Source organism: Pongo pygmaeus, chromosome 11 (genome assembly GCF_028885625.2).
Source record: "Pongo pygmaeus isolate AG05252 chromosome 11, NHGRI_mPonPyg2-v2.0_pri, whole genome shotgun sequence".
Taxonomy (NCBI): domain Eukaryota; kingdom Metazoa; phylum Chordata; class Mammalia; order Primates; family Hominidae; genus Pongo; species Pongo pygmaeus.
Window position 1 is genome coordinate 107294408 of NC_072384.2, and position 23547 is coordinate 107317954.

General features: G+C 37.4%; 1 protein-coding gene across 1 annotated transcript in view; it reads left to right on the forward strand.

The window, feature by feature from the left end:
* Positions 1–1459: 1459 nt before the first annotated feature.
* The window catches only part of CPO (carboxypeptidase O), a 29911-nt gene continuing 7823 nt past the window's right edge, over positions 1460–23547 (forward strand). The window contains exons 1-6 of the mRNA XM_054478878.1: positions 1460–1609; positions 11511–11607; positions 17390–17491; positions 20235–20339; positions 21554–21664; positions 22771–22861. Of these exons, the coding sequence (XP_054334853.1) occupies positions 1542–1609; positions 11511–11607; positions 17390–17491; positions 20235–20339; positions 21554–21664; positions 22771–22861 (574 nt within the window). The 5' untranslated portion in view covers positions 1460–1541. The remainder of the gene's footprint in view (positions 1610–11510; positions 11608–17389; positions 17492–20234; positions 20340–21553; positions 21665–22770; positions 22862–23547) is intronic.

A 23547-nucleotide genomic window follows, 5' to 3' on the forward strand; every position in this document is an offset into this window, starting at 1 on the left:
CCCTAGATGAACTCCTCTAGCCCAGTGGCTTTAAACACCATCGTGATATTGTGATACAATAGGAAATACATATTTTGTCTTTGTCCCTGGTTCCTGACACAGAGCTCCTAAAACCCTTGCAATTTCCTCTGTGATAAGATCAATAAAGGTAAAAGGGCCATTTTTGTTATTCATGACGTCCCTTTTGACTATGTCTAAGTTTAAGTGAACAGGTAACTTTTGGAAAGTTTCTAAGGATGGCGGCTGGTTGCCAGGAGAATCAGCCATATGATTAGAAAGTTGGAACTTACAGTAATCCCCTCCCATCTCTGGGGAGGAAAGAGGGACTAGAGATTTATTTAATCACCAATAACCAATGATATGATCAACCATACCTATGTAATGAAATCTTCATAAAAACACAAGGGAACAGAGTTTGGAGAGCCTCTGGGTTGCTAAACACATGGAGGGACTGGGTGGATGGCATGCCTGGAGACAGCATGGGAGCGCTTATCTCCTCTATTTTTTTAACTGCATTCTCTTTACTTGAAACTGTAATATTTGTTTGTATATTTGTTTATTTTTCTCTCAGCTCTACTATGAGTTCCATAAAAGAAGGGACTCTGCCTTGTTCACCCTTGTATCTTAAGTATCTAGCATAGTGTCTTGGTATACAGTGGTACTCATGAGATTTTTGTAGAATGAATACATGAATACAGGGCAGAAGATTTAAACTGGGTCCCTAAATGCCAAGGACTCCATTTAAATACTCTACCTGCTCTGCACTAAAGTTTGCCTTGCCCAGTTAGACTATTAGCAGTGGTCTTAACATGAGTCTTTAATTTTACTGGTCAATGAGACTCAAGCATAACTTGGCTATGTCTGAAAACATGGTGGAGTATCTGACAGACTCCTTCATGTAAGAGGGGCGTGAGGTAAAATCCACATGGGAAAAGATTGAAACTGTCTTCACTGCTCAGATTTGAAGAGATCTGGATTTGTTTAAGAAGCTGGTGATGTGGTTCATCAGAAAAAGAGAAGGCATTTGACCCCAATCAAAGCCTTAGATTGAAGGAGGAAGTGGAGATTCTGAATAACGACCATGTCCATTTTGACCAGAGCAGAGTGTTCTTTCTGGTCTCATGAACAGGCTCATGATTCACAAAGACTAGCCTACTATTCCCATCCAACCTGTGTGAGGGGAAGAGCAGGAATGATTGCTCCTGAGTACGAGTTATGGGGGTTACTAGAAATACTCCGAGGTAACTTTACATAGGGAGGAAATTTATTTCAGGATCTGGTGAAGTTGAGAGCTCACATAAATTTGGTTTTAGAGAAGAAATGAAATATCAAATGGTACAGCATTTCCCCCCTTGGAAAATGTGTTTGAGGACATGAGAGAGTTAATAAAGCAATTGCCCGAGTCTCTTTCTGCTGAGACATCCACTAACTGACTTATCTCATCTTGATTGTGGGAGCCACAGTCTTGATGCATTCATTCTCAAGGACACTTGATCTACTGCCAGAGAGGCCCAGAATTTTCTAACTTACTGTGTGGCAGAATGAAGCCTCTGCTTGAAACCCTTTATCTTTTGGGGATGCTGGTTCCTGGAGGGCTGGGATATGATAGGTGAGTGTAAAGTGGGAAGAGGGACTGATTATTATGATTTAGATTGTCTAAATTGAATGGTTTCTTTTTAAGACCAGTGCAGCTGGCTTCTCCTTCCTTACTACTCATATATACCACCGTGAGACGAGAATAATAAAGACCACTGAAATTTATCACTGAATAATCATAATCCTCTAATAATCCTTGAATAAATGAATAAATATCTAGCAAACATTTCCTAACACAATGCATGAGATATACCAAGAGACATGTCATGTTTTGTGATTGGAAAAAGAAAATTGTAATACAAATTCTATATCCCTCATTTTCATAGTATGTCAATTGGTAAATCACATTATCCTAATTATTAAGAAAAATGTTAAAATGACCAAATAATTTCACCTAGAGATAAGTACTATTAATGTTTTCAGATAGCTACCTGATTATGTATGCAGCACTATTTCTGAAATATTTCAGTTAAATTGTATTACAGAAATTTTCCTATGGCATTAGCAATTTATTTAAAACATAGTTGAAATTGCTAATAATATTCTGTCATTTAGTCAATTCCTGCTCTTTCATTTTTACAAATAATGCCGTGATGAGCAACCAGCTACATATTTTTTTTTTTTTTTTTTTGCTTTTTGCAAATCTTTGATTATTTCTCTAAGAAGTGGAATTACTGGGTCAGTAACTGAGGAAAATGTAAGGTTCTTGCTACACATTGCCCAATTACCCTCTAGAAAGATTACATCAGTCTACACTTCCAATAACAGTGTATGAAAGCACTTTTTAAGTGTTTGGCAAATTGACAAGTAAAAAATACACATTGTTGACTTCCTTTGTATTTTGCTGATTTATAAGAGTAAATATTTTGTCTTGCTTATTACTAATTTTATCATTTTATAAATTGCCCATTAATGTCATTTGCCCATTTTTGTGGTCTCTCCCTATTCTTAATGAATCATAAGTTCTCTAAATACATTCTATTGAAATCTGTGAGTGTGTATGTGTGTGTGTATAGTTTCCATATAAAGTGTGTTTTTCCCTTGTTCATATGCAAATCATTATTTTGCTCATTTAGCATATCTCATGAAGTATATGTGGTTATAATTGGTATTTCCTCTTTTGCTTCATGGTTAAAGAAACCTTGCAATGAACTTGCTCTCACATAACATAGAAACTCACTCCAATTTTTGTCCCACAATAATTGTCTGACCTCAGCTTGGTCCTTATCTTTATAGACAGTTCAATTTCAGATACTTACAGAGTCCAGCACCTCTGTAATATCAAAAACCTGTTTGAATATCTCTGTCTCATTTTTCCATTAGTTTACTTGGTTTCATATACATAGGGCATTTATTTTCCTTCCTCATCCATAAATTGGAAATGAAGACTCTTACATATTTTACAGGAAATACAAAAAAAAATTATGCTGCTTAAAAATATCAAGAGCCTTAAAACATAAATCTTTTGGCCTAGTGTTCCTGCCTCTGGACATCTATACTGAGGAAATAAACTAAAGTCTGAAAGAGTTTTCTGCAGCTCTGGGATGCAACTTTATTTGTAATATATATATTCCAATATTTGGAAACAACTTGAATGTCTGTGTCAGGTTATGTAAATGCTGATATGTGATATAGGACAATGGGATATGATTCATACAATAGAAAAATAAGTATAAAACTTTTTAATGGCATAGGAAAATGTATGTTTTATGCTAAAGGAAAGAGGCTGTATATAAATCTAATGGAGTACTTTAAAAAATAAAATAAAAATATGTACTAAAATGGTAATTGTTATCTTTGGTTGGTGATATTTTTTCCCTTCCCTCAACTATTATTCATTTTGCAAATATCGTACAATGAACATGACATAAAACTTTTATTTAAAAAATCAGATTCCAAGCCCAGGTTAAATTATTGAAGTGACTAGGCTCAGGCAGTGGGACTCAGATGAGACAGCTTCCATTGGATGGTTCCTCATGACTGCACTTGACCGTGCTTGTCTTTATTGGCCGCTTTTATTTAAATTATTAGTTATTGATATAAAAAATAATGGTCACTTGTATGTAACTCTCGCCAACTCAAAACATATGTTAGCTGCAATTTTTGATAATCTTTATTCACTACATGTGATAATAGTCTAGAAAATTTAAAATTAATAAAGATTACAAGCTTTGTAATATTTCTCCTGAGCCTTTAGGGAGGTAATCTCCCATATGTTATATATTGCGTACATCCTGAAAAAGTGTAACTCTGTATAATCATTTGGGATTTAGCAATATCAATCAAATGGCTTGAAAATGTTCATCCTCTTTGATCTACTGATTCTTGGAATGTAGCTCAAGGAAACAATAAAAAATAAGAACAAAGATTTACACAATAAGGTATTATCTCTAGAATTATTTACAATAGTATAAAAACAAAAAGCCACATAGCTTTAATATCCAGCATAGAAAAAAATATTTAAATAAATGATACTATGTAACATATACTTACTGTCAAATAGTGTGCAACCATTAAAGAGTTTTCGTTGGTTTGAGGAAATGTCTTTGGTAGAATACAGAATACAAAGAAACAAATACAAAATTATATATAGATATAATCTGCATGCATTTAAGAAAAATAAATGCACAGATAAAAGTCTGGAAGGAAATATGCCAAAATATCAGTAGTAGTTTACTCAGGGAGGTGGAATTATTGATAATTCTTCCTTCTCTTTTCTATTTTTCTCCTCCTTTTTTACCTCTCCATACTTTCTACGTTTTCCATGTTACGCATATGTTAATTTTGTAAGCAGAAAAATAAAGTTTGAAAATACAGAACTATCATGAAATATTCATGTAACTATTTCTTCACCAAGTATTTAAAATACAAAATTTGCCTCAATATTCATTAGGATTTTTTTGCCTCTTTATACATTCCAGTCAAAATGCTATCAGACCATCATCTTTGATCTGCAGACTTTATTAATAATGTACCCCAAAGGATCATTTTCTCTATTAAACATTTTATGAATTCCTGTTCAAAAAGAATACACAAAGTACAATAATCTTTTCATTTGATCAGTGAGATGAGACTGGTGATAATTTGGGAGATTAGCCAGCTTTTTCCTCCCCTCTCTACATGTATTATGCATCACCTAAGAAATTACCTAGAAACAGAGAATAGCCTTTTGTAAGTATATGGTTTAAGCATTCATTTGAACAAAGTATTCGAGTTTCTGAGGTTTACGTATTGTGTTTCAGTTTCATATACAAGTAATAAGCATTTTTAATATCGGGGCTTTCATTTAAATCCAAGACCATTCACTTTTTTTGCATATGAAATGGACCCAGTTGTTCAATGCTGGGCTTAGGAAGTAACAGACTCACACATTTTGTAGACATTGTAGCCAAGAGTAAGGCAAATGCCTGAGGGTGTTAGGTTATCTTTATTTAATTTATTCCCCTCAGTGTTATGGCATTGCCAGGGAATCCCAGCGCAGTTGAAACAGGAATTCACCAGGTGCAAACCCCACTTTTCAGTGTACTCCCTTTCCTAGACCACTGAGTAGATACCTGTGATAAGGAAAAACCCAAACATTTGCTAAACTATGTGAAGGAGGGAAGAACAGCCAGCTTCCTTGTTCTCAATACTGTTGGGGAAGCATTGTCAATAATCTCATTTCCTGGCAGGACAGGATGGGCCAAACAGCCAGTGTGAGGAATGAGAGACAGGGAGTGGGGGGTTGGGGGGAGTTAAAAGAATATCCTCTTCATTTGCTTCATTCCCTCTCCTCTTTCCATTCTGAGAAAGGGTTAAAATGATTTTTCAGTGACTTTATAATACTTATTTTTATTATCTTTGTAGTCCCAATCAGAGGTAGACAATTTGGATGATTTTTTAGCCCCTAAAAGTGGACTAATTAATACTTCATCCTTATTTTCTAGGATGTCATAAAAGAATAGTTAAGCCTACATAACAAAGTCTTCAGGAAAAAAAAAACTGGGATAATAGTATTTACCTTAAGAATTATTGTTACAATCAAATGAAGATAGATAGACAGATAGATAGATAGATGATAGATAGATAGATACATAGATAGATGATAGATAGATGATAGATAGATGGACAGACATGATATAGATATCAAGTTTTTAGAACAATTTCTAGCATACATAATTGCTAGTAAAATATTGGTTGTTATTATTGGCTATGCTTGAGTTTGGAATTCTCCCTCTCCTGACCTTAAAACAGTTTGTGCACCATTTAATTGATAGTTAATCAGGCACTAGCTTATCATACCTCATGCCTTGTTATTTAATGACTAAGTTTTTTTGCTTTTGATGTGTTTATGTCTTATTGTCTTAAGTAGATTTTTAATTCTGCAAGAAATAAACCTTCTTTTCAATTACTACTACCTATTACTACTTTTGCATAGAGTAGTAAGAGTATATACCCACTGGGTGGTTGAGTGACTTAAATAAGATAGTAATATAAAGTGCTTTGACCAGTGCCTAGCATATAGTGCTCAGTAAGGGTTAACTATTGTATTGTTAGTATAAAATATACATATTTACTGATTAGTTTATGAAGACATGAAATGTGTTCCTGAAAATGTATGTTAAGAATGAATTTTTATGACTTTTAAATACACTATAAAATACATGTATTTTCTTTACATAATGATCATCTTTTGTAAAGCAATCAGCCTCAACATATTACTTTCACCAGTATATATTTTTATATTAAAATTTCTCACTCCGAAGCACCCTTGTTTATTAAAAAATCAAATGAATGGTAAATATTAGAAATAGATTTGTGAATAACATGAAGATGATCGTTTCTCAACTATTACAATGTAAATAACATTTATTTCTTTTAATCTTCTTTTAAAATTCATTTTTATTGTTTTAACCAATTATTTAGACAATCCTATCTCATGAAGACATTGAGATTGTCTTTTCATTTGGACAAGCTAATAGGGCAAACTTCATTTAACAATGTAATAAAACATCTTTAATTTTGAGAACAAAGAGCTTCTGTTAAAATTATTATTAATATTACTAACGATTAATAATAATAAATCTAACTCTAAGTTTAAAGTAGTGGAATTGTGTGGAGAAATTGATTTCCATTCGAGTAGCTTAATGTGGTACATGACGCTAAGTGAACCAAAAAAAAAATAAAATTAGGACTTACATAGATATGACTGGAACTTGAGTTTTAATTAATTCTATCAAAACATTTTGTAGTTTGGCATTGTTTGAGGATAATACTAGTTGGATGGCTAAATTATTCTTTGTACAATTTTTATTTTTAATATCGTGCAGCAAAATAGGGCTTTTGCTTTGTTTTGAATTTTATTTTAACACTTACTAGGAATTGACAATGTGTCCGAAATTGTGCTTATTGTTAAGCACAGATTATCTTATTTAATCCTCATAAAAATCCTTTGGGAAGGTACTATTATTATTCCCATTTTACAAATAAAGAAATGAAGACTTAGAGAAAGAGAAGATACAATACTATTTTGAGCATTTTTTGAATGCTCAAGAAAATGTAGAAGAATAGGTAAAAGTCATAGAAATGTTAGCTAATTAGATCTCTAACATACTTCATTGCAACTCAGTATCACTATACAAAAGTTTGTACCCCAGCAGCTCCAAAAGTTTATACTCCAATGCCATTAACATAGTAGTCATTCTGTACATATTTGCTGGGTAAATGAATTACCACTTAATATGCCCTGACAATAAAAATATAACCCCATTTCTTGCTTATATAGGGCATTTAAACTAGGAAACTCAGTCATTCAACAAACGTTGGTGTGGCTTACAGATAGAATATTAGCTGTATGACTTACTAGCTCTGTGACTTTTTGCAAATTACCTAATTTCTCTTGGTCTCAGTTTCCTCATTTGTAACATATGGAGAAAAACAATTTACAGAGTTGTAGTGAGAATAAAATTATATACTCTGCATGAATGTTTCTCTTAGGTGTGAGCACAATATCTGGCAAAGAAGAGGCACTGAGTAGCTTTATTAAGCTGTTTGTTAAAAAATAAAGCATAAATAGACATTTGGAATAAGCCCATATCTATTAAAAAATTGAATAGATAGTTAATTAGCCAGGCATGGTGGCACATGCCTGTAATCCCAGCTACTCAGGAGGCTGAGGCAGGAGGAGTGCTTGAACTTGGGAGGCGGAGGTTGCAGTGAGCCGAGATCACGCCATTGCACCCCAGCCTGGGCAACAAGAGCAAAACTCCGACTCAAAATAAATAAATAAACATTTTTTAAAAATTTTTTTAAATTAAAAAAAAAAGATAGTTAATAATCTTCTAAAACAGAAAGCACCAGGCCAAGATAGGTACACTGGTGAATTCTGCCAAATATTTAAGGAAGAAATTATACCAATTCTCTGCAATCTCTTCTAGAAATAGAAGCAGAGAGAATGCTTCCTAACTCATTTTATGAGATCAGTATTATCTTAATGCCAAAATCAAAGAATTAAAAGAAAATTACAGACCAATATCTCTCATGAACACAGATAGAAATATCTTCAATGAAATAGTAGCAAATCAAATTAGACAATGTATAAAAAGAATTAGACACCACAACCAAGTGGAATTTGTCCCAGGTATGCAAAGCTGGTTCAACATTCAAAAATCAATTAATACTATCTGTTCTACCCACAGGCTGAAGAAAAAACATAACATGATTATATAAATAGATGTAGAAAAAGCATTTGACAAAATCTAACACCCATTTGTGATTAAAAAGGTAGTAGGGAACTTCCTCAACTTGATAAACATCTCCAAAAAATCTAGTTAACATTATACTTAATGATGAGAAACTAGAAGTTTTCCTACTAAGGTCAAGGCAAGGATGTTCTCTCAGCACTCTTTTTCAACGTTATACTGAAAGTCCTAGCTAATGTAATAAGACAAGAAAATAAAATAAAAAGTATACAGATTGGAAAGAAAGAAATAATACTGTCTTTGTTTGAAGATGACATGATTATCAATGTAGAAATCAGAAAGAATCAACAAGAAAGTCTCCTGGAATAAGCAATTATAGCAAAGTTGCAGGATACAAAGTTAATATTAGAAAGTCAATTGATTTCCTATGTAACATCAATGGACAAGTAAAATATGAAATTAAAAACAAGTAACCATTTACATTAGCACCCCTCACAATAAAATACTTAGGTATAATTCTAACAAAATTTGTACAAGATCTATATGAGGAAAACTAAAAAACTCTAATGAAAGAGATCAAAGAAGAACTAAATAAATGGAAAGTCCATGTTCATAGACAGGAAGACTGAATATTGTTAAGATGTCAGTTCTTCCCAACTTGATAGCAAATTATTTTGTGGTTATTGACAAACTGATTCTAAAGTTTTTATGGAAAAGTGAAAGATCCAAAATATTCAACTCAATATTGAAAGAGAAGAACAAAGTCAAAGGACTGACAGTTCCCAACCTCAAGACTTAATATAAAGCTACAGTAATCAAGACAGGTGTTATTGGCAATAAAATTAACAAATAAATCAAAGGGAGAAAACAGGGATCCCATAAATAAACCTACATAACAAGATCTTTGACGAAGGAACAAAATAGTCTTTTCAGCAAATAGTGCTGGAACAACTAGACATCCAAATGCAAAATAAGTGAATCTAGACATAGACATTGCACCTTCACAAATATTAACTCAAAATGTATCATAGACCTGAATAGAAAATGCAAAACTATGAAACTCTAGAAGATAACATAAGAGAAAACCTAGATGACTTTGGGTATGGTGATGAGTTTTTGGATACAACACACATGACACAATCCATGAAAGTAAGAATTGATAAGCTAGACTTCACTAAAATTGGAAACTTCTACTTTGCAAAAGACAATGTTAAGAAACAAAAAGACAAGCCATAAACTGACAGAGTATATTTGCAAAACACACATCTGACAAAGGACTGTTATCCAAAATATATAAACAACTCTTAAAACTCAACAACAAGAAAAGGAATAACTTGATTAAAAAATTGGCAAAAGACTTGAACAGACACCTCACCAAAGAAAATATAGAGATAGCAAGTAAACATAAAAAAGATATTCCACATCATATGTCACTAGGGAATCACAAATTAAAACGAGATAATAATACTTGTTCATAAAACAAGAAGATAATACTACACACCTATTAGAATGGCCAAAATCCAAAACACTGACAACACTAAATGCTGACAAGGATGTGGAGCAACAGGAACTCTCATTCATTGCTGGTGAGAATTCAAAATGGTACAGCCACTTTGGAAGACAGTTTGGCAATTTCTTATAAAACTAAACAAACTCTTACCATATTATCCAACTATTGCACTCTTTAGTATTTATCCAAATGAATTGAAAACATGTCAACATAAAAACCTGTACAGGGATGATTATAGCAGCTTTATTCATAATTGCCATATCTTGGAAGCAACCAAGGTGTTCTTCAGTAGATGAGTAAGGGTAAATAAACTGTGGTATATCCAGACAATGGAATATTACACAGTGCTAATAAAGAAATTAGCTTATTAAGCCATGCCAAGACATGGAGGAAACTTAAATGCATACTATTCAGTGAAAGAAGTCAATCTGAAAAGGCTGCCTACTGTATGAGTCCAACTATGTTACATTCTGAAAAGACAAAACTATGGAGAAGTAAACAGAGCAGTAGTTGCCAGGGGTTAGGGAAAGGGAGGGATAAATTGGAAGAATGCAGAGGATTTCTAAGGCATTAAAACTATTTTGTGCCTGGCTCAGTGGCTCACACTTATAATCCCAGCACTTTGGGAGGCTGAGGCAGGAGGATTGCTTGAGGCCGGGTGTTTGAGAACAGCCTGAGCAACACAGTGAGACCTTGTCTCTACAAAAATTAAAAATTAGTGGAGTATAGTGGCTTGGACCTGTAGTGCCAATTAATTGAGAGGCTGAGGTAGGAGGATATTCTGAGCCCAGAGCCCAAGGCTGCAGTAAGCTATAATCATACCATTGCAGTCCAGCTTGGGTGACAAACTGAGACCTTGTTTCAAAAACAAAACAAAACAAAACAATTCAGTATTACACTATAATGGTAAATATGTGTCACCAAACATTTGTCAGAATCCACTCAATGTATGAAGAGTGAGCCCTACTATAAACAATGGACTTTGGGTGACAATGATGTGTCAAAGTAAGTTCATTGATTCTAACCAATGTACCACTGTGGTGTGGGATGTCTATAGCGGGGAAGATTTTGCGTGTGTGAGAACAGCGGGTAAATGGGAACTATCTGCATTTTCTGCTTAATTTTTATGTGAACCTAAAAGTGTGCTAAATAATAAAGTTTATTTTTAAAAAGATAAACCATTGCAAAAAAAAAAGATTAGTTCTCACCATTATATGCAGTACAGTGGTTAATATTGCAAGGTCTTCAGTCAGACTGTCAGGGTTTAAATCCCTAATAACACTTTCCCTGTGATTCAGTTTCTTCATCTCTGAAATGGAGATAATAACAGTACCTATCTCAGAGTTTTAGAGAGCAGTAAAGAGATTTAAATTGCTTAGAACAGCGCATGTCTCATAAGTTTCACTTCAATAAATCTTAGTTATTGTTTCATATACAAATTTTAAAGTATTTTTATCTACAACATTTTATTGAATTATCCTGGCCTCCCTGCAAGGTTGGAATAATTGTTCTCACTCTACAGATGAAGAAACTTCGGCTCAGAGTAGCTCAGTGGCTGCCCAAGGTCTCACAATTAGTAAGTCATGGAGCCAAAGATTCCAACACAGGCCTTTGTCCTCCAAATCCTGTGCACACTGATTCTACTACCTTTTTCAACAACCCACCAACCCTCAGGATATCCCAGTTTCATCACTGCTTTTCCTCTTACTTTCTTCCTTTTGCAGATCCTTAGCCCAACACAGACAAGAGATTGTGGACAAGTCAGTGAGTTCATGGAGCCTGGAGACGTATTCCTATAACATATACCACCCCATGGGAGAGGTAAGGAAGGACACATGGCAGGAGGTTGGTGGTTGTCACAACCTACTTTAGGATGGGCAAAGAATGGTTCACTAGTAATATCCATGCATTAGAGGGGCTGGAAATGTGGTGTTAAGATCTGCCAATACATTGAGTTCAAGGGATTCCTGAACATCTCCCCACCCACCACCACCATTGAAGCTGTAAAAGCTGGTGATATGAAACTTTAAAAAATTAATAACAAAAAGAAAATGGACAAGAACATCCCAATGAGCCAGTTTTGCTGCTGTGAACATGAACCAGAATTAACTCTTATTTTTGTTTGTCAAGTTCTTAGCAAGTTTAAGCTGGGCAGCATTGCTGTTTATATGGGTGTGAGGTGGAGAAGCCTTCTGATTGAATCATATTTAGCTGAAAATGTATTTATTGTAGGATTTACAGGACACATGCAGTAGTTCTTAAGAGAGGAAAACTTTTTGAAAATTTTTATAATCTATCCATCTGACAAAGGGCTAATATCCAGAATCTACAAAGAACTCAAACAAATTTACAAGAAAAAATAAACAACCCCATCAAAAAGTGGGCAAGGATATGAACAGACACCTCTCAAAAGAAGACAATTATGAAGCCAACAGACATGTGCAAAAACGCTCATCATCACTGGTCATCAGAGAAATGCAAATCAAAACAACAATGAGATACCATCTCACACCAGTTAGAATGGCGATCATTAAAAAGTCAGAAAACAACAGATGTTGGAGAGGATGTGGAGAAATAGAAACAGTTTTACACTGTTGGTAGGAGTGTAAATTAGTTCAACCATTGTGGAAGACAGTGTGGCGATTCCTCAAGGATCTAGAACTAGAAATACTATTTGACCCAGCAATCCCATTACTGGGCATATACCCAAAGGATTATAAATAAGTCTATGATAAAGACACATGCACACATATGTTTATTGCGGCACTATTCACAATAGCAGACTTGGAACCAACCCAAATGTCCATCAATGATAGATTGAATTAAGAAAATGTGGCATGTATATACCATGGAATACTATGCAGCCATAAAAAAGGATGAGTTCATGTCATTTGCAGGGACGTGGATGAAGCTGGAAACCATCATTCTAATCATGCTATCACAAGGACAGAAAACCAAACACTGCATGTTCTCACCCATAAGTGGGAGTTGAATAGTGAGAACACATGGTCACAGAGAGGGGGAACATCACACACCAGGGCCAGTTGTGGGTGGAGTGGGGGACTGGGGGAGGGATAGCATTAGGAGAAATACCTAATGTGAATGACAAGTTGATGGGTGAAGCAAACGAACATGGCACATGTATACCTATGTAACAAACCTGCATGTTGTGCACATGTATCCTAGAACTTAAAGTACAATTAAAAAAAAAAAAGGGATGGAACAAAAAAAAAATATCTTGCATGTACCTTTTCAGTATAAATAGAGAAGACCATGTAAATTATACCTTACAACTACACCCTCTGTAATCTCCATACAGTAAAACTGGAAAGGTCAGAATATTATTTAATGTTTTACAATTTATATGAGAATAAACTGAATTGTAGCTTCCCCCCCAAAAAAAGAAATATTTGTATTGCTGTTAAGATAAGTTTGGTGGTTTCCAAAATTGGATACAGTGAAAACTTAGCTTCTACTTATGTATGTGTGTGTATGTGTGTATGTATGTGACATTATGCAAATCTTTTCTGAGGTATAAATTTCTAAAAATAGAGTTGTTGGGTCAAAGAATACACACGTCTACATTTTTATATAAATGCACAATTTGCCCTTCAAATGACCGTTACCAATTTATTCTCTCAGCATTTGGGAATATATTCATATTTTCCAGACTTTTTTTCAACAAGTACAAGAAAAGATTTACACTTTCTTATATAGCAGTCACCCCAAAGTACTGAAAGCTCTACAATTTTGTAAAGGTCCAGTATGGCCCATGGACACTTTATGACCTGGTATCAGAGATGTGTTCACACATGGCTTGACCACTTGCTGGCAGTGTGACTTTCACAAAGACACTTATACTTTTTAATCCTCAGCTTCCTCATCTGTGAAACAGAAATAGTAGTATCTATCTTGTAGCATTGTTGTGAGAGTAAATGAAATAAACACTACTACTATGTACTGAACAAGCAATAAATAAAGAATATTTGTTGCTGCTACTGGCTGCTATTTGTAGCTCTCTCAAGACTTAAGGCATCTGCATCTCACCTAGTCTTATCACAGATATAAACACAACTACCCATGTGGTAAGCTGTTATTCTTTTCAGTGAATAGACTGAAATGAAAATACCCTCACTTGAGTAAGTATTCCTACTGTTATAATACATTTTATCTATACCTAGCCCATGCTAAAATGAATGTCAATTGAGATATAACAATTTTCAAATAGGATATTTGTTATCCCTCAACTTTTTTTTTTTTTTTGAGACAGAGTCTTGCTCTGTTGCCCAGGCTGGAGTGCAGTGGGTGATCTCGGCTCACTGCAACCTCCACCTCCTGGGTTCAAGCAACTCTCTGCCTCAGCCTCCTGAGTAGCTGAGATTACAGGCACTCGCCACCACACCCAGCTAATTTTTTTGTATTTTTAGTACAGACAGGGTTTCACCATCTTGGCCAGGTTGGTCTTGATCTCCTGACCTCTTGATCCACCCACCTTGGCCTCCCAAAGTGCTGGGATTACAGCCGTGAGCCACCATGCCCAGCCAATTAACTATTATTTACTATAACTCTTGGTTGTTGTCAGAGACATCAACTATATAGAAATTAATTGTAAGAGGTGTGAAATGCTGATGATTGTCTGAATATGTCTTATGTTTGTGAATTTTCTTATTGCATTCATTGTTATGGAACCCCAAGTTATGGACTTCCAGACCAAGGTATAACACTCTTTGTAGCACAACATAAGACTTGTAATTAAATCAGCTGCTCTTCAGGTCTACTCAATTGAATCAAAACAACTAGCTTAGGACTTGATACACAAACTTCTGTTGGCATGTGAGAACATGTGAGAAGGCCATACTCAGGTCTTCTCTAATCTTGGAACCATGGTGTATTAGTCTGTTCTCATGCTGTAATAAGGACATACCCGAGACTGGGTAATTTATAAAGGAAAGAGGTTTAATGGACTCATAATTCCACATGGCTGGGGAGGCCTCACAATCATGGTGGAATGTGAAGGAGGAGCAAAGCTATGTCTGACATGACAGCAGGCAAGAGAGTGTGTGCAAGGGAACTGCCCTTTGTAAAACCATCAGGTCTCCTGAGACTTATTCACTATCATGAGAACAGCTCAGGAAAACTTGTCTCCCACCCCATGATTCAATTACCTCCCACCAGCTTCCTCCCATGACATATGGGGACTATAGAAACTACAATTCATGAAGAGTTTTGAGAGGGGACACAACCAAACCATATATTCCACTGCTGGCCCTTCCCAAATCTCATGTCATCACATTTCAAAACCAATCATGCCTTCCCAACAGTCCCCCAAAGTCTTAACTCATTTCAGCATTAACTCAAAAGTCCACAGTTGAAAGTCTCATCTGAGATGAGGCAAGCCCCTTCCACCTATGAGCCTGTAAAATCAAAAGCAAGTTAGTTACTTCCTAGATACAATGGGGGTACAGGCATTGGGTAAATACATCCATTGCAAATGCAAAAAAAATTGGCCAAAACAAAGGGGCCACAGGCCCCAAGCAAGTCCAAAATCCAATAGAGCAGTAATTAAATCTTAAAGCTCCAAAATAATCTCCCTTGACTCCATGTCTCATATCCAGGTCATGCTGATGCAAGAGGTGGGCTCCTACAACCTTGGACATTCTGTCCCTGTGCCTTTGCAAGGTACAGCCCCACTCCTGGCTGCTTTCATAGGCTGGCATTGAGTGTCTGCAGTTTTTCCAGATGCACAGTGCAAGCTGTCAGTGGATCTACAATTCTGGGATCTGGAGGATGGTGACCTTCTTCTCACAGCTCTACTAGGCAGTGCCCCAGTGGGGACTCTATGTGGAGTTCCAACCCCACATTTCCTTTCTGAACTGCCCTAGCAGCTCTTCATGAAGTTCTTCATGAGGTTCTTCATGAGGGCTCTGCCCTTGCATCACACTTCTGCCTGGACATCCAAGCATTTACATACATCATCTGAAATCTAGGTGGCGGTTCCCAAACCTCAGTTCTTGACTTCTGTGCACCTGCAGGCTCAACACCATGGGGAAGCTGCCAAGGCTTTGAGCTTTCACCCTCTGAAGCCATGGCCTGAGCTGTACCTTGGTCCTGTTTAGCCATGGCTGGAGCAGCTAGGACACAGAGCACCAAGTTCCTATGCTGCACAGAACAGGGGGGCCCTGAATCCAGCCCATGAAACCAATTTTTCCTCCTAGGCCTCCAGGCCTGTGATGGGAGGGGCTGCTGTGAAGGTCTCTCACATGCCCTGGAGACATTTTCCCATTGTCTTGGTGATTAACAATTGACTCCTCATTACTTGTGCAAATTTCTGCATCAGGCTTGAATTTCTCCCCAGAAAATTAGTTTTTCTTTTCTATCACATTGTCAGGCTGCAAATTTTCCAAACCTTTATGCTCTGTCACCTCTTGAACACTTTGCTCCTTAGAAATTTCTTCCTCCAGATACCCTAAACTATTTCTCTCAAGTTCAAAGTTCCACAGATCTCTAGAGCAGGGATAAAATGCCTCCAGTCTCTTTGCTAAAGCATAACAAGAGTCACCTTTGCTTCAGTTCTCAGCAAGTTCCTCATCTCCATCTGAGACCACCTCAGCCTGGACTTTATTGTCCATATCACTATCAGTATTTTGGTCAAAGCCATTCAACAAGTCTCTAGGGAGTTCCAAACTTTTCCACATTTTCCTGTCTTCTACTGGACGCTTCAAATTGTTCCAACCTCTGCCTTTTACCCAGTTCCAAAGTCGTGTCCACATTTTCAGGTATCCTTATAGAAGCACCCTACTCTACTAGTACCAATATACTGTGCATTTTCACAATGCTATGAAGACATACCCAAGACTGGGTAATTCATAAAGGAAAGAGATTTAATTGACTCACAGTTCAGCAGGGCTGGGGAGGCCTCAGGAAACTTACAATCATGGTAGAAGGGGAAACAAGTCCTTCTTCACATGGCGGCAGCAAGGAGAAGTGCAGAGTGAAAGGGGTTGGGGGTAGCACCTTCTAAATCCATCAGATCTTGTGAGACTTATTCACTATCATGAGAACAGCACGGGAAAAGCCCACCCCCATGATTCAATTACCTCCCACAGGGTCCCTCCCATGACTTGTGGGGATTATAGAATTCAAGATGAGATTTGGGTAGAGACCCAGCCAAACCATATCACATGGACTTCAGCTAAAAGATATCACTGGGATCTGTAAAGATGGAAGAAAATCTCACAAAATAAGCCTCACCTGAAATTTCTGGCATGATTGTGTGCCACATGAAAACTAAGGCTGGTGGTCAATTGAAGGATGTGCTGTTATACAATATTTCCGAAGTGTTACTGGTGGGTTATTCAAACTGTTAATTCTTAATAACTTATTTGTAAAGTGCAGTAGTAGAACCTAAGACTTGGTGACAGAATAGATTGTTAAAGAAAGGGAAAGATGGGAGCTTCAGTTTTCTGTTTCTTTTACCACACAGCTGTTGCAATCTAGAGCAAAGATAAGAGTTCAATGTGTCAGTGAAAGAAGGAGTTATCTTAATCAGAGACATGCAAACAATCTTCCTACTGATAGCCACAGTCCTCCCTTGCTGTTTCAGATCTATCAGTGGATGAGCGAGATCAGTGAGAAGTACAAGGAGGTGGTGACACAGCATTTCCTAGGAGTGACCTATGAGACCAACCCCATGTATTATTTGAAGGTGAGTGAGAAGGCTGAGAATTACCTTACCAGGAGAATTATCCAATCTGAGGGTATGTGTTTACTATTCAGGGACTCTAATCAGAAATGTGGAAAAGAGGCTATACGAAATCACTTTGCTTTTTCCACCCCAAATTGGGCTCTTAAAGTTCAAAACTCATAGATGCTCTTGCCTTAATTATCTGGGTGAAATCAAGTTCAGGAGTAAAGAGAATTTGGGAGAATTGAGTGGAACCATGGGGGTAGGGCTGAAAAACAGCAGGGCCCAGAAGTGGACAATGTCCACTCATGCTTCAACCAGAGCTAGTTCACTTCTCACCTGTATTTTAAGTTGTTACTTTGTTTATATTTTTAAATTTTAAAATGTTCTTTTTATAAAAAAGAAAAATGTTTAAAAACCACAGATAGTCTTCATTTTTAGCTTCTTCCTTTTATGGTTAAGGGAACAAAGATCCAGAGAAGTGAGGTGACTTGTGAAAGGCCACACAGCCAGATGTCAGCACAGCCAGGGGGATAACCAGGTCTCCAGCATCCCCTACCCCTTTTGCATGCGACATGACTAAAAGTATTTGGGACCAAAAAGCCGTTTTTCCACAGGGCCAGGACCCCTGGGTTCCTGGTTCTGCACCAGTGATTTTCAATTCAGGCTGCACATTAAAATCACCTGGGAGCTGCCAATAATCCTTATGCCTACACCCCACCTAATTTGGTTAGAGATTTTGACCCAATTGTTTCAGGATGGGACCAGGCATACTTCGAACACTCTCTAGGTGATCCTAATGTGTAGCCAGAGTTGACAATCTCTGCACCAGACCAGTGGTGTTCAAAGGGCAGCACTTAAATCATCATCATCATCAGTAGCAGCAGCAGCAGCAGCAGCATCACCATCTGAGGGCTTGTTACAAATGCACACTCTCAGGTCCCTGCAAAGGTCTACTAAGTCAGAAACTCGGAGGCTGGAGCCCAACAGCCTATTTTAACAAGGCTTCTTCCAGGTGATTCTGATACACACTCAAGTTTCAGAACCAGAGTGCATTTTTACACTTGATCATAGCCAAAAGGCTGAGAGGCGGTACCCCAGTGCATTTCTAACAAGTTCCTAGGTGATGCTGATACCACTGTTCCAGGACCACTCTTTAATCAAGAACGACTACTAAAGTAATATGGCATTAAGAACCAGCATTACTTAGTTTACTGCCCTCTTACTACTTAGTGTAGGTGTGTTAATTTACAAAGTACAGCCGTAAATTTGAGAGTTAACTACAACTCTTAAAAAATTATTGGCTCTGAAATGGAATTTACCCAGGGATTATGTGAGCAACTGGTTGATATATTAAGCATGGGGCACCTGCCTACCTGATTTTCCATAGGCCATCCAAGTCTACGCTAAAGCAGCCAAAAAGACATCTAAATATCCTCTGCCTAGGGCATGTTAAAAAGAAGAGAACATAATAAAGAGTTGCACATAATAAAGAGTTGATAAAGATAAACATGTAAGTAGCATACATGTACTCATAAAAAGGCTAATTATAAGAGGACATTGGCGGGTGCGGTGGCTCATGCCTGTAATCCCAGCACTTCGGGAGGCTGACACGGGTGGATCACGAGATCAGGAGATCGAGACCATCCTAGCTAACATGGTAAAACCCCGTCTCTACTAAAAATAAAAAAATTAGCTGGGCGTGGTGGCATGTGCCTGTAGTCCCAGCTACTTGGGAGGCTGAGGCAGAAGAATTGCTTGAACCCAGGAGGTGGAGGTTGCGGTGAGCCGAGATCGCGCCACAGCACTCCAGCCTGGGTGACAGAGCGAGACTCTGTCTCAAAAAAAAAAAAGACAACATTAAGGTAAGAGGTGGATTAGGAATTGTCCTGACAATTTGAAAAATAGATGAGGCTAAAAGGAGAAGATTCCTTGAATATGATAGATCCAGCCATGTATTTATCTCATTTTGTAAGTTTCTTATAGAGAGGAAGGAGGCCTTCGTCACCTCGGCTTCCAATAGTTTTCAACAAATAGCCCTGGTCTAGGCTATTTACAAATCCAAAACAGATGTGACTGTTCCAAGCATGGGAGTGTTAACAGCCTCTTCTCCACCAAAGAAAATCCACAATTAGCAGATTAATTCCCACCCACCCACCGCTCTGAAAGAGGGGAATCTTCCTTAGAGTGAGGCTGCACTGATGTACAAGAATAGCAAATGGGGAGAAGGAAAGAAGATTGGGCTGGCAGGGAGTCAGGGAGTCTCTGAGGGGAAGGGGAATTTGTCTAATTGAATCCATTTGAAATTTCAAGAATTTTGAGTGGAGACTGGGATTCATTTTAAAGACCTATGATTCTTGAATATTACCTCTTGTGCACTTCACCACTCTAAGTGAACTCTAAGTGCAAAGGTTTTATAAGGTTTATCCATATTTAGCCTTTTAGCTTGTGGATTAGGGGTTATGCCTCTATCTATAGTTAGGGAGTAATTTAAGGTATAGGGAAGATCATTCTTTGGGTGGGTATCACGGGGAGCCAGTGCGCAGTCCTGAGAACAACCATCAATGTAACTGGCAGGAGAACAAGGGTAGCAGAGGAAAGAATCATATTGATGGGTGTCTCATTAGCATCCTTGCCTCCCTCTTGAAACCACAGAGTGGAGTGAAAAAGGAACCTCTAGGGGAATTAAAAATCTCATAACTTTGCGCAGTGGCTTACAATAATCAGCAATTGTTTGGTAATGGGGCATGGATGTCTTTTCCAGATCAGCCAACCATCTGGTAATCCCAAAAAGATCATTTGGATGGACTGTGGAATTCATGCCAGAGAATGGATTGCTCCTGCTTTTTGCCAATGGTTCATCAAAGAAGTAAGGGTCTTTAGCTTCCTCATACTGGTAACTCACCCCCATAAAATACCTGTCACTTCTTGGCTGCTTACAAACCACGCTTCTTTCACATGTTAGTGATGCAACTCTTTACTGTGCTAATCCTTCACCTCAAGTGAAATAAAATTAATGAGTAACTTCACTGAAAACTGAATTAATATTCTGATCTCTTTCTAGTGCATCCAAAATAATTTTTATTGGAGGGTAAACATATCTAAATGTAGAAGAACATATGTCAATGGAGTCAGAGATGAGTTTGAATCCTGGCTGTGCCTCTTTCTAATAGTATTTGGCAAATTTTCTAGTGTTTTTTTTTTTTTAGACAGAGTTTTGCTCTTGTTGCCCAGGCTGGAGTGTAATGGCATGATCTCAGCTCACCGCAACCTCCGCCTCCTGGGTTCAAGCGATTCTCCTGCCTCAGCCTCTTGAGTAGTTGGGATTACAAGCAGGCACCACCATGCCCAGCTAATTTTGTATTTTTAGTAGAGATGGGGTTTCTCCATGTTGGTCAGGCTGGTCTAGAACCCACGACCTCAGGTGATCCACCCGCCTCAGCCTCCCAAAGTGCTGGGATTACAGGCGTGAGCCACCATGCCCATCCAGTTTTCTAGTTTTTCATCTGTAAAAAGAGTAGGAAATGACTGCTTCATGGGTCTGTAGTGTGGATTAAGAGATTTAGCATATGGAAAATACCCAGCACAGTGAATTTTTGTGTATTACTTATAATCCTCCCTTGAGGGAATAAGAAATCTTTAAAAGTAATATAGAATACTTTCTTGGTCAGTTTTTTCAGAAACCCAAACACAGAGAAACTCATAAAGAGTAGTTTTCAGAGTGTTGTCCCAAGATCAACAGTATCAATACCAACTGCAAACTTACTAGAAATACAAAGTCTTCGGCTCCATTTCAAACCTAGTGAATTAGAAATGTGTGGAGACAGGGATGGCAGGAGGTGAATGGGGTAAGGGAGAGTAGAGGCCAGCAATCTGTGTCTTAACAGGTCCCTCAGTGATTCTGATGTGTGATAAAGTTTGGGAACAACTACTGTAATAAGACACGGAGGAGGGCTTGGGGGCTGGAGGGTGGAGGTGTGATGTGCAGTCACCTCTTATAATTAAGCTGAAATTGGTAGAAAATTAAGAGAGAAAAGATCTCTTCTCAAAATAATTCTGAACATTTCTTTCTTAAATTTCCAGATCCTACAAAACTATAAAGACAACTCAAGGATACACAAGCTCCTTAGGAACCTGGACTTCTATGTCCTCCCAGTTCTTAACATAGATGGTTATATCTATACTTGGACAACTGTGAGTACACCATGTTTGGTCTTGGGATGTGTTCATGAACTAAAGCTCAATTCAGGTTAATTTTTCCAATGTTAGCCATTCCAGCTCTAAAAATATTTTATACCTATGTAAAGAAAGGAACCCCATTTGGGATAAAAATCAGCTTAACATTTTTAATCAAACCATCTACATTAAGTCTAGGCCTGAGGAAGCCTAAGGCCTTTTTAGAGTTGAAGTCCATTACAGGATTTTTCTTTATTTTTTACTCTCCTCTTCCATCTTCTTAATGTCTGTGGATTGCCTGCCACCCAATTAGGATTATATTGATAAAAATTCATGTACCAACTTGCATCCATGTCAAATCAGTTCTAGAAGCATGAAGGCAATGAATAATGTATAAACACAAAACCAGCCTACATTTTTCAATGCAATCATTCACATGGGGCAAACACCACAAAAAGTCTTTTTATGCAGCAGAAAACTGTCTTTAAAATGTTCCTAAAGTCTATCACTCCTCAAATAAGAGCCCCTATTTCTAGAGAGTATGCATTGTCTCCCCTTTTCCATTGCTCCCCTAAGGACTTCAGGGTCCCCTTTCTCTGGAACAGCCTTTCTGGCCTGATGTATGAATCAAGTCCTCCCTCTGAGCTTGTCTGATGACACTTGTCTTTATTCCCATCTCCACTCATCAGTCTTCAGCTTCCAGAAATGTGCAGAGACCATCTCTGACACACCTGGAACGGCCTTTTTCCATCTGTCAGGCTATTTCCCTTTCATCCTGTATCACTTGGATGTAAAAAATGACTCCAAAGCAAACGTTCCCTGAGTAAGCAGATCACGTCCACAGACACTGCTAATCTGTTCATGAGGAAAAGGCCAAACTACTTCCTCCAATTTAATTGTTTACATGTATGTATACTTTTGGTTGTACAGATGTTCCTAGTATTGGGGGCTGCTAGCCCCTCTGTAAGACTAAAAATTACACACACAAGCTGCCTAATGTTAAAGGGAAGTTCTTCCAGATAATCCTAGGAAACATTTTTCATGTTCAAGGACCACCTATCATCACTAACACTGTGATTTATGAAACCTTAGAACAGCAACATCCCTATGTTCCTCTGCTACAGGATCGTCTTTGGAGGAAATCCCGTTCACCCCATAATAATGGCACATGTTTTGGGACGGATCTCAATCGAAATTTCAATGCATCTTGGTGTAGTAAGTACATGCTTAGTAGATGAATTATGAACAAATAAATAAAGCTGAAAAGTAAGAAAAGAGGTGAATTACTAAATGTATGATTTTTGAAAATAAACATCTAATATGGTACAGCTTCTGGGCTTCCTAATGAGTTTTATTCCCTCTAACAGGATAATATTATCTACATAGAGCTATCAGCATTCAAGTACAGGACTCCAAGTGAAGCTGGCGAAACAAGAACAAAGTAGACCTAGACCAGTGTGAATATATTTCAAATCCATCCCTTTGTTTTTAAATATATGAATTATCATAAAGAAAAGAAAAATCAGAGACTTATCCTTGCAGATTATTTCATAGCAGGGGGCAGGCAGTAAACAAAGCAAACATTTTTCTCTCCTTATGGCATTTTCATGTTTCCAAATCTCAATATGCCCAGTGAATTGAAAGCAAATAAAGAAGGACGAATGGCTGAGAACGTTGCCATTAACCAGATGGGAAGGGTTAAAATTGAGACTTGGCAGCTGTGTGGTCTTGAAAAAATTGCTTCATCTCTCTGCTTTAGTTTTCTTTTACGTAAAATGTGGGTCACAGTAGCCCTACCTTATCAGTAGGTTGTTGTGGGGATTAAATGGGATGCTACATAGGAAGTGTTGGGCACAGTACCTAGCAGATAGGAGGTGCTCAGCTGATCATTCTTATTATTA